This window comes from Hemitrygon akajei, chromosome 13, assembly GCF_048418815.1.
Source record: "Hemitrygon akajei chromosome 13, sHemAka1.3, whole genome shotgun sequence".
Classification (NCBI taxonomy): Eukaryota; Metazoa; Chordata; class Chondrichthyes; order Myliobatiformes; family Dasyatidae; genus Hemitrygon; species Hemitrygon akajei.
The window spans coordinates 277,322-298,279 of NC_133136.1; the positions used below are offsets into that span (position 1 = coordinate 277,322).

At 42.0% G+C, this 20,958-nt stretch overlaps 1 protein-coding gene across 1 annotated transcript in view; it reads right to left on the reverse strand.

Annotated features, from left to right (window-relative positions):
• Window positions 1-20,958, reverse strand: part of LOC140737576 (diacylglycerol kinase theta) — a 332,765-nt gene that overhangs the window by 180,874 nt on the left and 130,933 nt on the right. The window contains exon 9 of the mRNA XM_073064008.1: window positions 4,880-5,097. Coding sequence (XP_072920109.1) covers window positions 4,880-5,097 — 218 coding nt within the window. The remainder of the gene's footprint in view (window positions 1-4,879; window positions 5,098-20,958) is intronic.

Here is a 20,958-nt window from a genome sequence, read left to right on the forward strand (position 1 = left end):
ATACCTGTCTGGACACGTCCCCTGCTGACTGCTCCTGTGGCTCCTCCCACTGACCCCGGTATAAAGGCGATTGAGGTCTGAGCCTGGCCTCTCTGTCTCCAGGATGTAGTATGGTGGTCAACCACTGCTTGTTCCTTCTTCCAGTCAATAAAAGCCGATATCTCGCCTTTACGTCTCAGAGAGAGTTATTGATGGTGCATCAGCTCATACAGGAGTTACTGGGCATGTTTGGAGTCGAGAAGTCGAGGACTACTCCTTATTACCCGCAGGGCGATCCTCAAACTGAGAGGTTCAATCAGACATTGCTAGACATGCTCGAAACCTTGGAAATCAGCAAGAAGAACAAGTGAAGCCAACATATTGGACATCTGGTCCACAGTACAACTGTACACGAAATGAAGCTACCAGCTACTCGCCATATTATCTGGGCAAGAGGCGAGGTTGCCTGTCGACCTTTGTTTTGGGACTGGCGAGGAAGATATACCACTGAAGATTTATCTGAAGTATGTGTCTGATATGAGAAGGGAGCTGAAAAAGACTTATGAATTAGCTGGGGTCCTGGCTCCCAAGCAAAATCAAGGAAATAAAAGGAGATATGAACAAAAGATGAGGTTCTCCCAACTCATGCCAGAAGACAGAGTCCTCATAAAGAATTTGGGGCTACCTGGGAAGCATAAATTGGCTGACCACTGGACAGCTAAGCCCTATGTAATGGAGAGTCAGATGCCAAACATACTAATTTTCCGGGTGAAACCTGAGAATGGGAATGGGCCTCTCAAGATTATCCATCGGAATCACCTTCTGCCTCTAAGACAAGAGGTACAGATTGACCTAGAGCCCAGATACAGGCAGGGATGATGGAAAGCAGAGATGGCTATAGTTCTGGGTATAGTTGACAAGGCACAGGATAGATATGTCCCACAGAGGAAGAAGTTCTCATTTGGCAGGGGTAGGCAATTTATGGCTGACAAGGGAATTTAAGGACTGCATAAAAGCCAAGGAAAGGGCATATAAGATAGCAAAAGTGAGTGAGAAGGCGGATGATTCAGAAGGCTATAAAATCCAACAAAAAGCAACTAGAAGGGAAAAGATGAAATATGAGTTGCAGACTACCCAATCATTATAAAGCAGGGTATCAAAAGTTCTCTCAGTTATATAAAGAGTAAAAGAGAGGTGAGAGTTGATATTGGATCACTGGAAAATGATGCTGGTGAGGTAGTAATGGGGGACAAAGAAATGGCAGATCGTCCTTATTCTTTGGAGCGTAGAAGGTTAAGGGGGGGACTTGATAGAGGTATTTAAAATTATGAGGGGGGATAGATAGAGTTGACGTGGATAGGCTTTTTCCATTGAGAGTAGGGGAGATTCAAACAAGAGGACATGAGTTGAGAGTTAGGGGGCAAAAGTTTAGGGGTAACACGAGGGGAAATTTCTGTACTCAGAGATTGGTAGCTGTGTAGAACAAGCTTCCAGTAGAAGTGGTAGAGGCAGGTTTGATTTTGTCATTTAAAAAAAAAATTGGATAGGTATATGGACAGGAAAGGAATGGAGAGTTATGGGCTGAGTGCAGGTCGGTGGGACTAGGTGAGAGTAAGCGTTCAACATGGACTAGAAGGGCCGAGATGGCCTGTTTCCATGCTGTAATTGTTATATGGTTATAACTTAATAGTTACTTTGCATCAGTCTTCACTGTGGAAGACACTAGCAGTGTGCTGGATGTCGTGAGTGTCAGGGAGCAGGAGTGAGTGCCATTGCTATTACAAAGGAAAAAGTGCAAGACTAGCTAAAAAGTCTTAAGTTGGATATGTCACCTGGACCAGATAGAATAAGAAGGGAGGAATGCATAAGAAAGGAAATTATAGGCCAGTTAGCCTCACCTCAGTGGTTGGGAAGGGCTGGAGTCTATTATTAAGGATGAGTTTTCAAGATACTTGGAGATTAATGCTAAAATAAGTCCAAGTCAGCATCGTTTCTGTAAAGGGAAATCTTGCCTGACAAATTTGTTAGAGTTCTTCAAGGACGTAATAAGCAGGGTGCACAAAGCAGAGGCAGTGGATGCCATTTACTTGGATTTTCAGAAGGCATTTATAAGATGCTACACTTGAGGCTGCTTAACAAGATAAAATCCTATGGCATTACAGGAAAGATACTGGCATGGATGGTGGAATGACTGACAGGCAGGAGGCAGTGAGCGGGAATAAAAGGGGGCTTTTCTGGTTGGCTGCTAATGACTAGTGGTGTTCTTCAGGGGTCAATATTGGGACCGCTGCTTTTCACATTGTTTGTCAATCAGATATTGGATTTGATAGCTTTGTGACAAAGTTTCCAGATGACACAAAGATAGGTGGAGGGGTAGGTAGTGCTGAGGAAGCAGTGTGATTGCAACAGGACTTAGACAAATTGGAAGAATGGGCAAACAGTGTTGCAAAATGTATGATAATGCATTTTGGTCATAGGAACAATAATGTAGACTATTATCTAAATATGGAGAAGGTTCACACCTCAGAGGTGCCAAGGGTCTTGGGAGTCCTGGTGCAAGACTCCCAGAAGGTTAATTTACAAGTTGAGTCTGTGGTAAAGAACACAAATAAAATGTTGGCATTTATTTCAAAGGGAATAGAATATAAAAGCAAGAAGATAATGTTGCAGCTTTATAAAACACCCGTCAGGCCACACCAAGAATATTGTCAACAGCTTTGGGCCCCTTATCTCAGAAAGAATGCATTGTCACTGGACAAAGTCCAGAGGAGGTTCACAAGGATGATTTCAATAATGAAGGGGCTAACACATGAGGAGCGTTTGGTATATTTGAGCCTGTACTCATTAGAATTTAGAAGAATGTGGGAGGATCTCATTGAAATCTACTACATGTTGAAAGGACTCAATAAGGTGGATGTGAGGAGGATGTTTCCTACAGTGAGGTACCCAAAACTGGATGGCAAAGCCTCAAAATTGAGGGGCGAACTTTTAGAACAGAGGTAAGGAGGATTTTTTTTAGCCAGAGATTAGCAAATCTTTGGACTGCTCTGCCACAGACTGTGGTGGAGGGCAAGTCCTTATGTATACTTAAAGCGCAAGTTAATTGTTTCCTGATCGGTCAGGACATCAAAGGATATGGCGAGAAGGCAGGTGTATGGGATTGAGTGGGATCCGGGATCAGCCATGATGGAATGGCGGAGCAGAATCAATGGGCTGAATGGCCATGTTCTGCTCTTATGTCCGATGGTCTTGTTTGTATCTTTCCTGATAGTAGATGACCAAAACTGCACACAATACTCCGAATCAGGCTTCACCAACATCTTATAAAACTTCAAAATAACATTCCATCTCCTGTACTTAGTACTTTGATTTATGAAGGCCAATGTGCCAAAAGCTTTCTTTACGACCTTATCTACCTGTGATGCAACTTTCAATGAATTATGGACCTGTATTCTCAGATCCCTTTTTTCTAACGTACTCAATGCCTTACCATTCACTGTGTAAGACCTACCCTGGTTAGTCCAATCCCTTAAGATACTTTCCAATAACTTTCCAACTGCTGAGTTCGGGCTCACTGGCCTATAATTTCTTGGTTTAATTTTAGAGCCTTTCTTAAACAGTAGAGCAACATTAGCTATCTTCCATTCCTCTAAGAACGTCTCACCTGTCACTAAAGGTGATTTAAATATCTCTGATAGGGCCCATACAATTTCTGCACCAGCCTCGCATAGGGTCCTCGGGAGCATCTTCTCAGGCCCTGGGGATTTATGCAGTTTAATTTGCTTCTAGACAGCTAACATCTCCTCCTCTGTAATTTGTGTAAGGTCCATGAAATCAATGCTGCTTTGTCTAATTTCTGTGTACTCATGTGTCCATCTCCTGCGTAAATACAGGTGTAAAAAATTCATTTAAGATCGTCCCCATCTCTTTTGGCTCTACACATGGATTACCATTCTGATCTTGCAGAGGACCAATTTTGTCCCTTGCAATCCTTTTGCTCTTAACATATCTGTAGAATCTCTAGTATTCTCCTTCACCTTGTCTGCTTGGACAACCTCATGTCTTCTTTTGGCCCTCCTGATTTCTTTCTTAAGTGTCCTCTTGCATTCCTTATTCGTTCTTAACTGCCTATACTTGCTATGAGCCTCCTTTTATCTCTTAGCCAGAGCCTCCATATCTCTTGAAAACCAAGTGAAACCCCCGGTTTCCTTGGCTGCTAAGTCTAGAGAAGACACTCTCTGGTCCTGCCAAACTCATGACATTAAGACAGCTCTCCCACCCAAACCCTGGCTTGTGTGGGTGCTGTGCAATTTGCTACCCTGTTACAAATTACTGTTACTAAATTATATTTATGAATCTTAACTAAAGGGTTAGTAAAGAAAAACAAAAAGGTCCCATTTTAATTAAACAGTCAAATGTGGACATTGAAGCTCAACGTTTCACCATATTCACTGATCCTCAATTGATCTCAGTCCCTGGCTTCATCAAATCACAATCCCACTCCGGGTCGAATCCTACGACCTGTTCTCTCCAGTGTCATCTCTCTTCATCTCCCACCAAACAAAAGCCCCAAATGCTCACCAGAAAAACCTCCCCCCAGTTCCACCATCCTAAGTAGATGGCACACATTCCTCATCATCTCTTATCTTCAATAATAACCCAAACAGGCTGAAAGCAAAACAGACTGCTCTTACAGAATTACTAAATGAAATATATACAGCATAACCTGTTGCACTTTTGAAGGCCTCCCACTTACCAAGTATACCTCTGTCAGAAAACAGCCCATCCCAATCCACATTTGCCAGATCCTTTGATACCATAAAAATTGTCTTTTCTCCAATTTAGAATCACAACCCTCTGACCAGACCTAACATTTTGCATACTGAAGAAAACAACATACTTCAACCATCCAGGATAAATTTGGACTATTTCTGACGTAGTTGGCTTTGCACGCAACACCCATGCTTCAGGTATAGTGTCCCGGAATACTGGCAGCTTCCGATTGTCCATCTGGCCTCCATTACTGTTGATGTCATCAAACGAGGAGTCCTGGGTCAACATTTGAAGTTCATATTCCTGAGGATTATCGGGAATGTAATACGTTCTCAGTGCAGCTTCCTATGAAACAGATCCACAGAAACAACTTATCATTTACACAAAGTCAAGAACTCCCACATCACACTCTCACTCTCATTGCCACAAAGGTAGTAGTGTAGTGGTGAGTGTACAGTGATCTAGGTTCAATTCTGCTGCTCTTCGTAAAAGGGTTACATGTTCTCCCCATGATCACGTGGGTTTCTCCCGCAGTCCAAACCCAGATAGGTTAGTTAGTTAAATGGTTACATCAGTGCAAATGGTCAGCACAGGCTCACTGGGACAGAATGTCCTGTTACAATGCTGTATCCCAAAAATCTAATCATTTTTAAACTTGAAAGCTTGAAAATAAGATCTGCTCTAAACCCTGGGTACAAGTCAACATCGGGGCAACACTGACCTGTTCTGTAAAAATATTACATTCTGAAATGTAATTGTTCATGCTTATTTTTTCAAAGTAATTAGAGTGAGTATTTTAGAAGCAGACTCTAATGAGCATGACGGAAGGACAATGCAAAGGGACTTCGAATCCGCCACCATAGGTCTGTATGCTTCAGTGCAGTCAGTTACAGCTCTTACAAAGAACCACCACAGGGTCAGTAGGCTCCAGTGCAGTCAATAGGCCCCACTACAGTCACTTATAGATCTTTGAAAGAGTTATTTCTTCAGTGGTTTGATAACGGCGCAACTGCGCAAGCATGTGGACATCAGCCAGTTAGAACAGCAAGAAGAGTTTAAAAAGAAGACAGCATCACAGAACGGGCATCAGAGACAGTAGGAGGGCTATGGCGCAACAGGGCTTTGGCGAGGTAGGTTGCCTGTGTAGAATACAGACAAGAAATATGTGTGTGAGGCCGGTGTTCTATGTTCGGTGTCAGATGTGGGATGTCCGGGACACTCCCAGCCTCCCGCAGGGCCATATCTGTGCCAGGTGCGTCGAGCTGCAGCTCCTTAGGGACCACTTAGAGAACTGGAGATTCAGCTCGATGACCTTCACCTAGTCAGGGAGAGCGGGGAAGTGATAGAGAGGAGTTACAGGCAGGTGGTCACGCCCGGGCCACGGGAGACAGACAAGTGGGTCACAGTCAAGAGGGGGAAGGGGAAGAGTCAGGTACTAGAGAGTACCCCTGTGGCTGTACCCCTTGACAATAAGTACTCCTGTTTGATACTGTTGGGGGGAGGAACAGCCTAACTGGGGGAAGCAACAGTAGCCATGCCTCTGGCACCGAGTCCGGCCCTGTGGCTCAGAAGGGTAGGGAAAGGAAGAGGAAGGCAGTAGAGATAGGGGACTCTATAGTTAGGGGGTCAGACAGGCGATTCTGTGGACGCAGGAAAGAAACTCGGATGGTAGTTTGCATCCCAGGTGCCAGGGTCCGGGATGTTTCAGATCGCGTCCAAGATATCCTGCAGTGGGTGTGGACATATTGGTACCAATGACATAGGTAGGAAAAGGGAAGAGGACCTGAAAAAAGACTACAGGGAGTTAGGAAGGAAGTTGAGAAGCAGGACCACAAAGGTAGTAATCTCGGGATTTCTGCCTGTGCCACATGATAGTGAGAATAGGAATAGAATGAGGTGGAAAATAAATGCATGGCTGAGGGATTGGAGCCAAGGGCAGGGATTCAGATTTCTGGATCATTGGGACCTCTTTTGGGGCAGGTGTAACCTGAACAAAAAGGACAGGTTGCACTTGAATCCCACGGGGACCAATATCCTGGCGGGAAGATTTGCAAAGACTATTGGGAAGAAACATAGAAACATAGAAAACCTACAGCACAATACAGGCCCTTCGGCACACAAAGTTGTGCCAAACATGTCCCTACCTTAGAAATTACTAGACTTCCCTATAGCCCTCTATTTTTCTAAGCTCCATGTACCTATCCAAACGTCTTTTAAAAGACCCTATCGTATCCGCCTCCACCACCACTGCCAGTGGCCTATTCCACGCACTCGCAACTCTCTTTGTAAAAAACCTACCCCTGACATCTCCTCTGTACCTACTCCTCAGCACCTTAAACCTGTGACCTCTTGTGGCAAGCCCTGGGAAAAAGCTTCGGACTATCCACACAATCAATGCCTCTCATCCTATACACCTCTATCAGGTCACCTCTCATCCTCCGTCGCTCACTCAACATCCACGCTATCCACGAAACCTCCAACCTCTCTGTCATCAGCAAAATTACTAACTCATTCCTCCATTTCCTCATCCAGGTCATTTATAAAAATCACGAAGAGTAAGGGTCCCAAAACAGATCCCCGAGGCACTCCACTGGTGACCAACCTCCATGCAGAATATGACCCCTCTACAACCACTCTTTGCCTTCTGTGGGCAAGACAGTTCTGGATCCACAAAGCAATGCCCCCTTGGATCCCATGCCTCCTTACTTTCTCAATCAGCCTTGCATGGGCTACCTTATCAAATGCCTTGCTGAAATCCATATACACTACATCTATTGCTCTTCCTTCATCAATGTGTTTAGTCACATCCTCAAAAAATTCAATCAGGCTCGTAAGGCACGACCTGCCTTTGACAAAGCCATGCTGACTATTCCTAATCACATTATGCCTCTCCAAATGTTCATAAATCCTGCCTCTCAGGATCTTCTCCAACTTACCAACCACTGAAGTAAGACTCACTGTCCTATAATTTCCTGGGCTATCTCTACTCCCTTTGTGGAACAACATCCACAACCATCCAATCCTCCGGAATCTCTCCTGTCCCCATTGATGATGCAAAGATCATCGCCAGAGGCTCAGCAATCTCCTCCCTCACCTCTCACAGTAGCTTGGGGTACATCTCATCTGGACCCATTGTAAATCACAGTTCATGTACCCACCATAACTTCCGTCTCATTGGAACGTACCTATGCAGAACTCCACACAAATATCCCCTGAATATTTGCCACATTTCTTCCGTACTTTTCCCTGAGAACATGTGTTTCCAATTTAAGCTTCCAAATTCCTGCCTGATAGCCTCATATTTCCTCTTACTCCAATTAAATGCTTTTCTAACTTGTCTGTTCCTATCCCTCTCCAATGCTATGATAAAGGAGATGCCAATCAATATTTGGGAAACTAAAATCCCCCATCATGACAACTATGTTATTATTACACCTTTTGAGGATCTGTTTCCCTGTCTGCTCCTCATTATCGCTGTTGCTATAGGGTGGCCAATAAAAAAACACCCAGTAAAGTTATTGACCCCTTCCTGTTCCTAACCTCCACCAACAGAGACTCCGTAAACAATCTCTCCATGGCGTCCACCTTTTCTGCAGCCGTGACACTATCTCTGATCAACAGTGCCATGCCCCACCTCTTTTGCCTCCATTCCTGTCCTTTCTGAAACATCTAAAACCTGGCACTTGAAGTAACCATTCCTGTCCCTGAGCCATCCAAGACTTTGTAACAGCCACCACATCATATCTCCAAGTACTGATCCATGCTCTAAGCCAGGGGTGGGCAAACTTTTTGACTTGTGGGCCACAAAGGGTTCTAAAATTTGACAGGGGGGCCGGACCAGGAGCAGATGGACGGAGTGTTTTGGTAATACACCTCATAAGAGAAAATAAAATATCATGGGATATGTAGAAAACATGTGCTTTAATTTCAATTGAAAATGAACAAATGCATTACAACAAAATATCTGTCTTTGAAGTCCCATGGTATTTAACTATTTATTGAAATGACTTTTAAAACACTGAAAATTAAATGAATAAAATACAGCTTTTTTTAATAGTAACAGTTATTATTTTAAAGCACTGAAAATTCTGTTATCCTTCAAGATATTATCATCATCACTCTCCTCCTGACTGTCTTTATTTCAAAAACGGTAGGAGATGCAGGTCTACTTGTCCTGCTCCTTCTTATTCAATTGTCCCGTGCCAAAACTCAACAACGACCAGTGTCACTGACAGAACAGTGACAGTGCGCCAGTATGTAAGGCTTATTGAAAAAAATATTTTCAAATGCATTTTTTACATAACACAACGAAAAAACATATTTTTAATTTCAGTGGGAACAGTGTTGTTGGTCTCCCTTTTTAGCCAGCGCATCAAAGTCTGGATTTAGTTTTGTTGTGGCGATTCTCAGGATGGATCTGAGGTGTTAACAAGGTTTATTAATATAATTTCATCAAGTTCTGCGGGCCGGATTAAAAAGCTTAACCCGCGGGCCGTAGTTTGCCCATGCCTGCTCTAAGCTCATCTGCTTTGTTCACAATACTCCTTGCATTAGACACATCTCAAACCTTCAGTCTGAGCGCATCCCTTCTCTATCACCTGCCTATCCTCCCTCTCGCACTGTCTACAAGCTTTCTCTATTTGTGAGCTAACCTCCTCTTCCCCAGTCTCTTCAGTTCAGTTCCCACCCCCCAACAATTCCAGTTTAAACTCTCCCCAGTAGTCTTTACAAACCTCCCCGCCAGGATATTGATCCCACTGGGATTCAAGTGCAACCCATGCTTTTTGTACAGGTCACACCTGCCCAACAAGAGGTCCCAATGATCCAGAAATCTGAATCCCTGTCCCCTGCTCCAATCCCTCAGTCATGCATTTATCCTCCACCTCATTCTATTCCTATACTCACTGTCGCGTGGCACGGGCAGTAATCCCGAAATTGCTACCTTTGTGGTCCTGCTTCTCAACTTCCTTCCTAACTCCCTGTAGTCTTTTTTCAGGACCTCTTCCCTTTTCCTACCTATGTCATTGGTACCAATATGTACCACAAACTCTGGCTGTTTTCCCTCCTACTGCAGGATATCTTGGATGCGATCTGAAATATCCCGGACCCTGGCACCTAGGAGGCAAACTACCATCCAAGTTTCTTCCCTGCATCCACAGAATTGCCTGTCTGACACCCTAACTATAGAGTCCCCTATCACTACTGCCTTCCACTTCCCTTCCCTACCTTCTGAGCCACAGGGCCAGACATTGTGCCAGAGGCATGGCCACTGTTGCTTCCCCTAGGTAGGCTGTCCACCCCAACAGTACTCAACAGGAGTACTTATTGTCAAGGGGTACAGCCACAGGGGTACTCTCTAGTACCTGACTTTTCCCCTTCCCTCTCCTGACTGTTACCCACCTGTCCACCTCTCGTGGCCCAGGTGTGACCACCTGCCTATAACTCCTCTCTATCACCTCCTCGCTCTCCCTGACTAGGCGAAGGTCATTGAGCTGCATCTCCAGTTCCCTAACTCAGTCCCTTAGGAGCTGCAGCTCGACACACCAGGTGCAGATATGACCGTCCGGGAGGCTGGGAGACTCCAGGACCTCCCACATCTGACACTGAGCACAGAAAACTGGCCTCACACACATACTTCCTCCTTTCCGCAAGTACACACGCAAACCTACCTCGCCTCGTCCCGTTACCACCCAAGCCCTTTCAGCCAAGGCCCTCTCACTCCCGCTGCCCACTGGATATGGCTATCTTCTTTTTAAACCTTTCACGCTCTACTGGCTGACGTCAAAGCCTGCGCAGTCTTGCCTCTCTTTTACCGCGAGTAGTAAAAATGCCTTTGCTCTGGAAATCAGCAGTTCACTCACAGCATTCTTGCTCCGAGAGTCTAAACTAGAATTGCTGGGAACCGAGCTGAAGAGATGCAGGAAGAGGTGGTTGGCTCACAAATAGAGAAAGCTTGTAGACAGTGCGAGAGGAGGATAGGCAGGTGATAGAGAAGGGATGCGCTCAGACTGAAGGTTTGAGATGTGTCTAATTTATCGCAAGGAGTATTATGAACAAAGTGGATGAGCTTAAAACGTGGCTCAGTACTTGGAGATATGATGTTGTGGCCATCACAGAGACTTCAATGGCTCAAGGACAGGAATGGTTACTTCGACTGCCAAGCTTTAGATGTTTCAGAAAGGACAGGGAGGGAGGCAACAGAGGTGGGGCGTGGCACTGTTGATCAGAGATAGTGGCATGGCAGCAGAAAAGGAGAAAGTCATGGAGGGATTGTCTACAAAGTCTCTGTGGGTGGAAGTTAGGAACAGGAAGAGGTCAATAACTCTACTGGGTGTTTTTTCTTTAATCGACCTCCCAATAGTAACAGGGAAACCAAGGAGCAGATAGGGAGACAGATTCTGGAAGGGTGTAATAATAACAGGGTTGTCGTGGTGGGAGATTTTAATTACCCAAATATTGATTGGTATCTCCCTAGAGCGAGGGGTCTAGATGGGATGGAGTTTGTTAAGTGTGTTCAGGAAGGTTTCTTGACACAATATTTAGATAACCCAACAAGAGGAGAGGCTGTACCTGATATGGTATTGGGAAATTAACCTGGTCAGGTGTCAGATCTCTCAGTGGGAGAGCATTTTGGAGATAGTGATCACATTTCTATCTCCTTTACCATAGCATTAGAGAAGGACAGGAACAGACAAATAAGGAAAGTGTTTAATTGGAGTAAGGGGAAATATGAGGATATCAAGCAGGAACTTGGAAGCATAAATTGGGAACAGATGTTCTCGGAAACGTACAGAAGAAATATGGCAAATGTTCAGGATATTTGCGTGAAGTTCTGCATAGGTACGTTGCAATGAGACAGTGAAAGGATGATAAGGTACAGGAACCGTGGTGTACAAAGGCTATTGCAAATCTAGTCAAGAAGAAAGGAAAAGCTTACAAAAGGTTCAGAGAGCTTCGTAATGTTAGAGATCTAGACGATTATAAGGCTAGCAAGAAGGAGATTACGAATGAAATTAGGAGAGCCAGAAGGGACCATGAGAAGGCCTTGGCAAGCAGGATTGAGGATTAGGGATTAATTTCTGTAGCTTTTTTTTATTGAAGTTCATCATCAAACAAACATTTTCATAAGATGTATTTCAGACACTGTACATATATATCACAAATCTCCACAAAGTATATATCTGAGGTATACAGTTATAGAAATTAGTAGAAAGAAAAAACAAGCAAAAGGAAAGAACTATGTACAAGTAGGGAGTGATCTTTTTTTTTTTCAACATATTCATTGATTTCTGAGAATACAATCAGGCCTATGAGGCATTATGTAGTTAAACCATTTTTCCCAGTATGAATCAAATTGCTCCAGTATGAATCAGATGCTGTTTTCTTCTCCATTTTGTAAATGTCCATTGTAATTTCCATCCATGTATTTAAAGCTGGGCTCTCCTGTGATAACCATTTCCTAGTAAGAGTCTTTTTACCAGCCACCAACAGTATATTCATTAAATATTTATCTCTTTTCAACCATTCTTGAGGTATATATCCAAAATATATGGTCATACTCTCTAAGGGTATTTCACGTTTAAAGATGTAGGGCATTGTGTATCCCCCTCCAATATTTTTTGATAACAGGGCAGACCCAAAAAATATGATAATGATTTGCATTTTGATTTCCACAATTTCTCCAGCAAACAGGGAGGTTACTATCATAATGGGATTTCTGAGAGGGTGTAATAAAATATCTTATCAAGTTTTTCCATCCAAACTCCCTCCATTTCTGTGAACTGGTACACATCCATTGATACCTCCATATTGTTTTCCATTCTTCCTCAGATATAATTATCCCTCCTTCCTTCTATTTTGTTTTAATGTATGAAGTCAAATGTGTTTTAAGATTTAACAACCCCTTATACATGCTTGAAATGATTCTACTTCCATTATCTGAACTATATGCTTTTCTAAAGAGCTCTATCAAGCATGTGCTTGCCTTGGTTACATTGTTAAGCATCTTATTAACATATTGTCGCATCTGTAAATACCGATAAAAATCTTGCTTTTCTAATAAATGTTTCTCTTTAAGCATTTCAAAACTGAACAGTGTTCCTTCTTTCATTATGCTGCAAAGAACTGTTATTCCTTTAGCTGTCCAGTCCTTAAATCTAGCATCCAATTTATTTGGTGTAAAATCCGAGTCATATGTACACCATTTAAGAATTGCAATATCTCCCTCTAGATTATATTCTTTTATAGTAGTTTTCCATATTTTAAGAGTCAATTTCACCCATGGGTTATCAATAGTATTTATGTACCTTTGCAGGTTGTTATCAGCCAAAATTGCTTGTATGGGGATGGGAAGTACCCGCTCCTCAATGTTTTTCCATTGAGCGTCATATGATGGGTTGCAGCAACATATCACAGCTCTCAACTCTGCTGCAAAATAATAAACTCGAAGAGAAGGTAGGCACCATCCCCCCTTTTCTTTTGCTAATTGCAAAGTTTTGAGATGAATTCTAGGCCTTTTACCCTGCCAAATATATCTTGATAGCATCTTGTTCCATTCATTGAATTGATTTTGATTAATCTCTATTGGTAGGGTCTGAAAGAAATATAACAGTCCGGGCAGTATATTCATTTTAATAGACTCAATCCTTGAACTGAGACTGAAAAAAGGATTCAGGTTCCATCTTGCCACATCTTCCTTAATTTTTTATATAAAGGCTGATAATTACATTCTGATAATTTTGCCAAATCTTTTGGCATAATGATGCCCAAATATTTGAAAGACCCTGTGTGCCGGGGTATCGATTTTCAATACCTCTTGGTGGGCGATAGTAATATGAAAGTAATTGGGTTTTATCTATGTTGATCTTGTATCCTAATAATTGACCATATTGTTCAAAGGATTGCATCAACTTAGGTAAAGAGTACGTTGGTTGCCCTAGATAGATCAAAATGTCATCCGCGTAACAAGCCAATTTATGCTCTGTCTCTTTAATAGTAATTCCCCTGATATCTTCATTTTGTCTGATGTATTGAGCTAATGACTCCAGATATAACGCGAAGAGTAGCTGTGACCATGCACAACCCTGTCTCGTGCCCCTTTCTAGGGTAAGACTATTTGATAAATATCTATTGATTTTAATCCTAGCAGTAGGATTGTCATATAGTGTCTGTATAGTTTTAATAATTGTGTCTTGGAAACAAAATCTATGTAAAGATTTTGTAAAACTCTGTAAAGAAAATTCCAATTAACCAAATCAAATGCTTATTCAGCATCCACGCTTATCACTATTGCTTGGATTTTATTTTTTTGTATATGATCCATAATGTGAAGTGTCCTTCGTATATTGTCTTGTGTCTGGCGTTGTCGTATAAAACCTGTCTGATCGTTACGTATCAGTATGGGTAGAAACTCCTCTAATCGTTTGGCCACGATGGAGGTAAATAATCTATAATCTGCATTAAGAACGGATATTAGTCTAAATGACCCTCATTACATTTTATCCTTGCCTTCTTTCGGTATAGCTGAGATTATCGCTTCCTTCCAACTGGGTGGCATTTGTGCCTTTTTTAGAGCCCAGTTCAGTGTGGGGAGTAAAACAGGAATTAACTCATTTTTAAATTCTTTGTACCACTCTGTCGTGTACCCATCTGATCCTGGTGACTTGCTTAATTTAAGCCTACTAATTGCAGCTTTTAATTCAACTTCAGTTATGTCAGCACTCATCGTTCTATTTAGATAGATAGATAGATAGATACTTTATTCATCCCCATGGGGAAATTCAACATTTTTTCCAATGTCCCATACACTTGTTGTAGCAAAACTAATTACATACAATACTTAACTCAGTAAAAATATGATATGCATCTAAATCACTCTCTCAAAAAGCATTAATAATAGCTTTTAAAAAGTTCTTAAGTAGTTTACTTAAATACATTAAATACAATCAACCCCGGCACTTTAACATATCTTACTCCTGGCGGTTGAATTGTAAAGCCTAATGGCATTGGGGAGTATTGACCTCTTCATCCTGTCTGAGGAGCATTGCATCGATAGCAACTTGTCGCTGAAACTGCTTCTCTGTCTCTGGATGGTGCTATGTAGAGGATGTTCAGGGTTTTCCATAATTGACCGTAATTATTTTCCATAATTGTTCTTCGCTTAAAGTGGGTAACTCTAGAGAATTCAAGGTGTCAATTTGGGTTATGCTTCCCTCTGGAACTTTGGAATATAGAGTTTTGTAAAACACTTCAAAAGCTTCTTGAATTTCACTTAGCTTATTTTTTTATCATTTTCGTTCTTGGGTCCCTAATTCTATGAATTGTATTTTCTTCTATCGTTTTTTTCAGTTTCCACGCCAGTATTTTCATAGATTTCAATCCACTTTCATAATGTCTCTGTTTCAGAAACATTAAGTTTTTCCTGATTTCTTGCATAGCCAAACTATTAATTTCATTCCTAATTTTTTAAATTTCCCCAATGTATCCTGTGCCAAATTCATTGTGTTTTTTTCTCTAGTTCCTTCAGCCTGTTTTGTAATTCCTCTAATGTTTTATTCCTTATTTTTTTCTTATATGAAGATATCGCTATAATTTTCCCTCTTAAGACCGCGTTCAGAGTATCCCATAAAATAGGAGGTGAAACCTCTCCATTATCATTAAATTCTAAGTAGAGACCAGTTTCTGTTTTAATTTGTTCCTTAAAGTATGGATCATTGAGTAGACTTGAATTTAGTTTCCAAATAGTATTCTTTGGTTGTAGGTCAAAATCAACAGATAAATATATAGGTGCATGGTCACTTACATCTATTGTCCCAATTCCACAGGTGTTTATTTTGTGTTTGTCTTTTCCAAATGTTATGAAATAGTCTATTCTTGTATATACAGAATGTGGAGCAGAATAATGAGTGTAATCCCTTCTGTCAGGGAAAAGATCCCTCCATATATCAATTAAACCAACATCCTCAAAAAGTGTATTAACTTCCTTATGTAAAGATTTTGTTTCATAGGTTTTTCTATTGGAAGAGTCTAAGTTTGGTTGTAATTGTAAATTTAAGTCTCCCCCACATATCAGGAGACCTTCTGTTTCCGTTACCATAATATCAGTAATTTTCTGAAAGAAACCAATATCACTTCCCAGGGGTGCGTATTCAATAGAATAACTGAATTGCCGTCTATATTCCCCCTAACCAGAATATATCTGCCTTCTTTATCTCCCATTTTGAATACTTTGTCAAAATTTAGCTTACTTGAGATAAGAATAGCAACTCCTCTCCTATGTTCTGATTTATATGAGGAGAAAAACAGATTAGTGAAGCCCATTCTCTTTAGTTTTTTATGCTCATTATCACTTAAATGAGTTTCCTGTAAATATACTACATGGGCTTGTTCTTTTTTCATTTTGGATAAAATTCTCTTACGTTTGATTGGATTTAATAGCCCATTGACATTAAAAGAAATGAATTTTACCTTGTCCTTAGCCATCTATATTTATCTGTCAATGTATCATTGAAATTAGAATAAAACTTAATTGATCTACTCCCTGAACAAATAAGAACAAATAAGAAACTCCAATAATAACAAAAATGGCAACGAACGTGTGATTCCAAGGCTGAGGTCTCTGGTAGATGACCCTGCGTTGAGCTAGAGGAAATGTCTAGCTGTGGGGGATAACCCCTCCTACTTGTGAGTTGAGGGCCCCCATTGCAGTATTCATAAAAGTCAGTGAACAAATCCATTACACAGAAAAGATTTCCCTGTGTACTCCTCATATGTATATATATATATATATATATATATATATATATATACACACACACACACACACACACACATATATTACATACATACACATATATGCACGCATATATTTATATTCTCATTTTGGTGGGGAAAAAGGAGTAAGTGAGCGAATAAAGAATAGCAACTAAGTAATATAATATCCACATTATAATAAGCCTTTCTCGAGATAGGTATATCACCGTCTACTTTTGCTTCCGTTTAGCTTCTCAACATTTTTAAAGTTAGCCAAACCTTATGGCTCTTCTGAAGGGGGTGAGGACTGTCTTTGGGAAACTCTCGGTCTCTTCCTGATATATTTCTCTCAGCTTCCTCCCATCTCCTGCCTTCTCGATTCTTGCACTATTTCCCAAGCGGAGCGGGATAATTCCTCAGCCAGGTTTTCCCTCGTTTTGGTCACGCTGACGGGTAACCCTCTGGCCTTCATGTCTGTAGTCGCCTCTTCCACTGTCTGGTACAACCGTGTCTCGTCGTCATAAAGCACTCGAAGTTTAGCAAGGTACGGAGTTTGAAATCTAATCTTTTTATCTTTAGTACTCGCTTTACTTCAGGGTATTCTTTGTGTTTCTGCAGAACCGCGGGGGGGTAATCTTGGTTGAAATATAATTTATCGTCTAAAAACACTCTCGTCTTACCCCAGGCCCTTCGTAGAATCTCTGCCTTGGTGCTGTACTGAAGGAGTTTAATTATTATTGAGCGTGGCTTTCTATCCTGGGTAGGTTTCGGGATGAGCGCACGATGGGCTCTTTCGACTTCCAGCTCCATAGCCGAGGGAAGATCCAGCGCGTCCCGCAGTAACTTTCTGACAAAATCCGTCATGGATGAGCCCTCCGCTCCTTCGGGAACATTGTAGATTCTGATATTTTTCCGCTGTGATCTTCCCTCCAGGTCAAGCAGTTTACCTCCTTGGTGATGTAATATTTTTATTGTCTTACTCAGTATCCGTTCCACGTTTTGAACGCGATCTTCCACCTTCTCAATTCAAGTCTTTGCCACCACTATTTTTTGATTGACGCTGGAGAGCTCTGACTTAATATCACGGAGCTGCTGCTCTGTTTCTTTCCTGAACTCCCTTTTCTCTTTCAGGATTTCGATCATACTCGTCGCTTCGCCTGAGTGAGGCCCAGCGGCCGCCTCGCTAGCACGCGGTCGGGTAGAAGAGCCGCTCGCTGCGCTCCTCTTGGCCGCAGGCTCCGCAGTGTCGCTTTTTTTATTTCCATTCCTTTTCCCCATTTTTGCCCCTCTTTTCAGTTCAAATATTTTTCAAAAAATACTATATTTGATGGGTTAACAGGGCTTAATACGCATTTTTACGGAGGAGCTAGTGACTTAAGCTGCCATTCTCGACGATGACGTCACTGGAACCTAAGGATTAAATACTAAGGTAAGGGCCGAAAGGCCTGTATTGTGCTGTAGGGTTTCTATCTTTCTATGATCCACCACGAGGTCAGTAGGGTCCAGTGCATTCAACGTCCAACATTTCTTCACATGTTAGTCTGTCATAATTCTTCATAGAAGTGTTTTCTTTTCAAGGGTTTCCTTCAGGAAGAGTCTCCTGATGAAGGGTTTCGGCCCAAAATGTTGTCACTACCTCCTCCCATAGATGCTGTCTGGCCTGCTGAGTTCTGCCAGCATTTTGTGTTTTCTTTCAAATAATTTTATTTCTTAACTGACAATAAACAAGTTCCAGGTATTGCAACTATTATTTATAGTCATCTAAAACAGGTCCTAAAGTGTAGACCACTGGGTAAAGAGATGACCAAAGTAACATTTTCTCAATGGGCAGAGAATTTCAAAAGAGGTGCAAAGGGATTTGGGAATTCTTATGCAGGAAATGTCTAAGGGTTAATCTGAAGGCTGAGTTGGCAATAAGGAAGCAAATGTAATAATCTCATTCATTTTCAGAGGAACAGAATATAAAAGCAAGGACGTCACGTTGGGGAATTATAACGTATTTGGAAAAATGTGAGCAGTTTTGGGACCCTTCTCTAAGAAAGAATATGCTAGCATTGGAAAGGCTCATAAGACTGATCTCAAGACTGAAAGGGTTAATGTATGAGGAGTGTTTCATGGCTCTGGGCCTGTACTCACTGGAGTTTAAAAGAATGGGGGGAGGGGGAATCTTATTGAAATCTATCAAATATTGAAAGGTCTTGGTAGAATTTATGTGGAGAGGAAGCTTCGTATGGTGATATTGAGGGCCAGAGGGCACAGCCTCAGAATAAAAGGGAATTTAGGATAGAGGAAATTTCATTATGCTGAGGGTGGTGAATCTGTGGAATTCATTGCCACAGACAACTGTGGAGGTCAAATCGTTGGGTATATTTAAGGCAGAGGTTGATAGATTTTCTATTGATAAGGTTACAGTAAGAAGGTAGCAGAATAATAAATGAGCCAAGGAGATGTGCAAAGCAGATTCGATGGGCTATATGACCTAATTCTGCACATTTGTCTTACACCCTTGCTTTATGATGCAAAGAACTTGCCTTGCTAATCTCTGTTAAACTTCCCCATTCTGTTCTGAGGCAGACTCCTCTGGTCTCAGATTCCTCCACCATACGAAACATCCTTTTCACATCCACACTATCAAGGCCTTTCAATATTCGATAGATTTCAAGGTCACCCTCATTCTTCTGCATTTCACTGAGTAAAGGCCCAGAACATCAAACGCTCTTTATATGACAAGCCTTTCAATCCCAGAATCATTTTTGTGGACCTCCTTTGATCCCCTCCAATGTTAGCATATCCTTTCTCAGATAAGGGGCCCAAAACTGCTCATAATACTCCAAATGAGGCCTTACCACTGCTTTATAAAGTCTCAACATTACATCCTTGCATGTACATTCTATCCTTCTATTCCCTTTTAGGAATAAATTAACTTTTAGGGACTCCTGAACAAGGACTCCCAAGTCCCTTTGCACCTGAGATTTTTGAATTTTCTCTCCATTTAAAAAATAGTCAATCCTTTTGGTTCTTCTACCAAAGTGCATGACCATACACTTCCTGACATGGTATTCCAACTGCCACTTCTGTGTCAATAGACAATAGGTGCAGAAGTAGACCATTCAGCCCTTCGAGCCTGCACCGCCATTTTAAGATCATGGCTGATCAATTACTATCAATACCCGGTTCCTGCCTTGTCCCCATATCCCTTGATTCCCCTATCCATAAAATACCTATCTAACTCCTTCTTGAAAGCATCCAGAGAATTGGCCTCCACTACCTTCCGAGGCAGTGCATTCCAGACCCCCACAACTCTCTGGGAGAAGAAGTTTTTTCCTTAACTCTGTCCTAAATGACCTACCCCTTATTCTCAAACCATGCCCTCTGGTACTGGACTCTCCCAGCATCTGGAACATATTTCCTGCCTCTATCTTCTCCAATCCCTTAATAATCTTATATGTTTCAATCAGATCCCCTCTCAATCTCCTTAATTCCGGCGTGTACAAGCCCAGTCTCTCTAACCTCTCTGCGTAAGACAGTCCAGACATCCCAGGAATTAACCTCGTGAATCTACGCTGCACTTCCTCTACAGTCAGGATGTCCTTCCTTAACCCTGGAGACCAAAACTGTACACAATACCCAGGGGTGGTCTCACCAGGGCTCTGTACAAATGCAAGAGGATTTCCTTGCTCTTGAACTCAATTCCCTTTGTAATAAAGGCCAACATTCCATTAGCCTTCTTCACTGCCTGCTGCACTTGCTCATTCACCTTCAGTGACTGATGAACAAGGACTCCTAGATCTCTTTGTATTTCTCCCTTATCTAACTCTACACCGTTCAGATAATCTGCCTTCCTGTTCTTACTCCCAAAGTGGATAACCTCACACTTATTCACATTAAACGCCATCTGCCAAGTATCTGCCCACTCACCCAGCCTATCCAAGTCACCCTGAATTCTCCTAACATCCTCATCACATGTCACACTGCCACCCAGCTTAGTATCATCAGCAAATTTGCTGATGTTATTTTCTAAATCATTATCATCCAAATCATTAACGTAAATGGTAAACAGCTGTGGTCCCAATACCGAGCCCTGTGGCACCCCACTAGTCACCACCTGCCATTCCGAGAAACACCCATTCACCGCTACCCTTTGCTTTCTATCTGCCAACCAGTTTTCTATCCATGTCAATGCCTTCCCCCCGATGCCCTGAGCTTTGATTTTACCCACCAATCTTCTATGTGGGACCTTATCAAATGCCTTCTGAAAATCGAGGTACAATACATCCACTGGATCTCCCCCGTCTAACTTCCTGGTTACATCCTCGAAAAACTCCAACAGATTAGTCAAGCATGATTTACCCTTGGTAAATCCATGCTGGCTCAGCCCAATCCTATCACTGCTATCTAGATATGCCACTATTTCATCCTTGATAATGGACTCTAGCATCTTTCCCACCACTGATG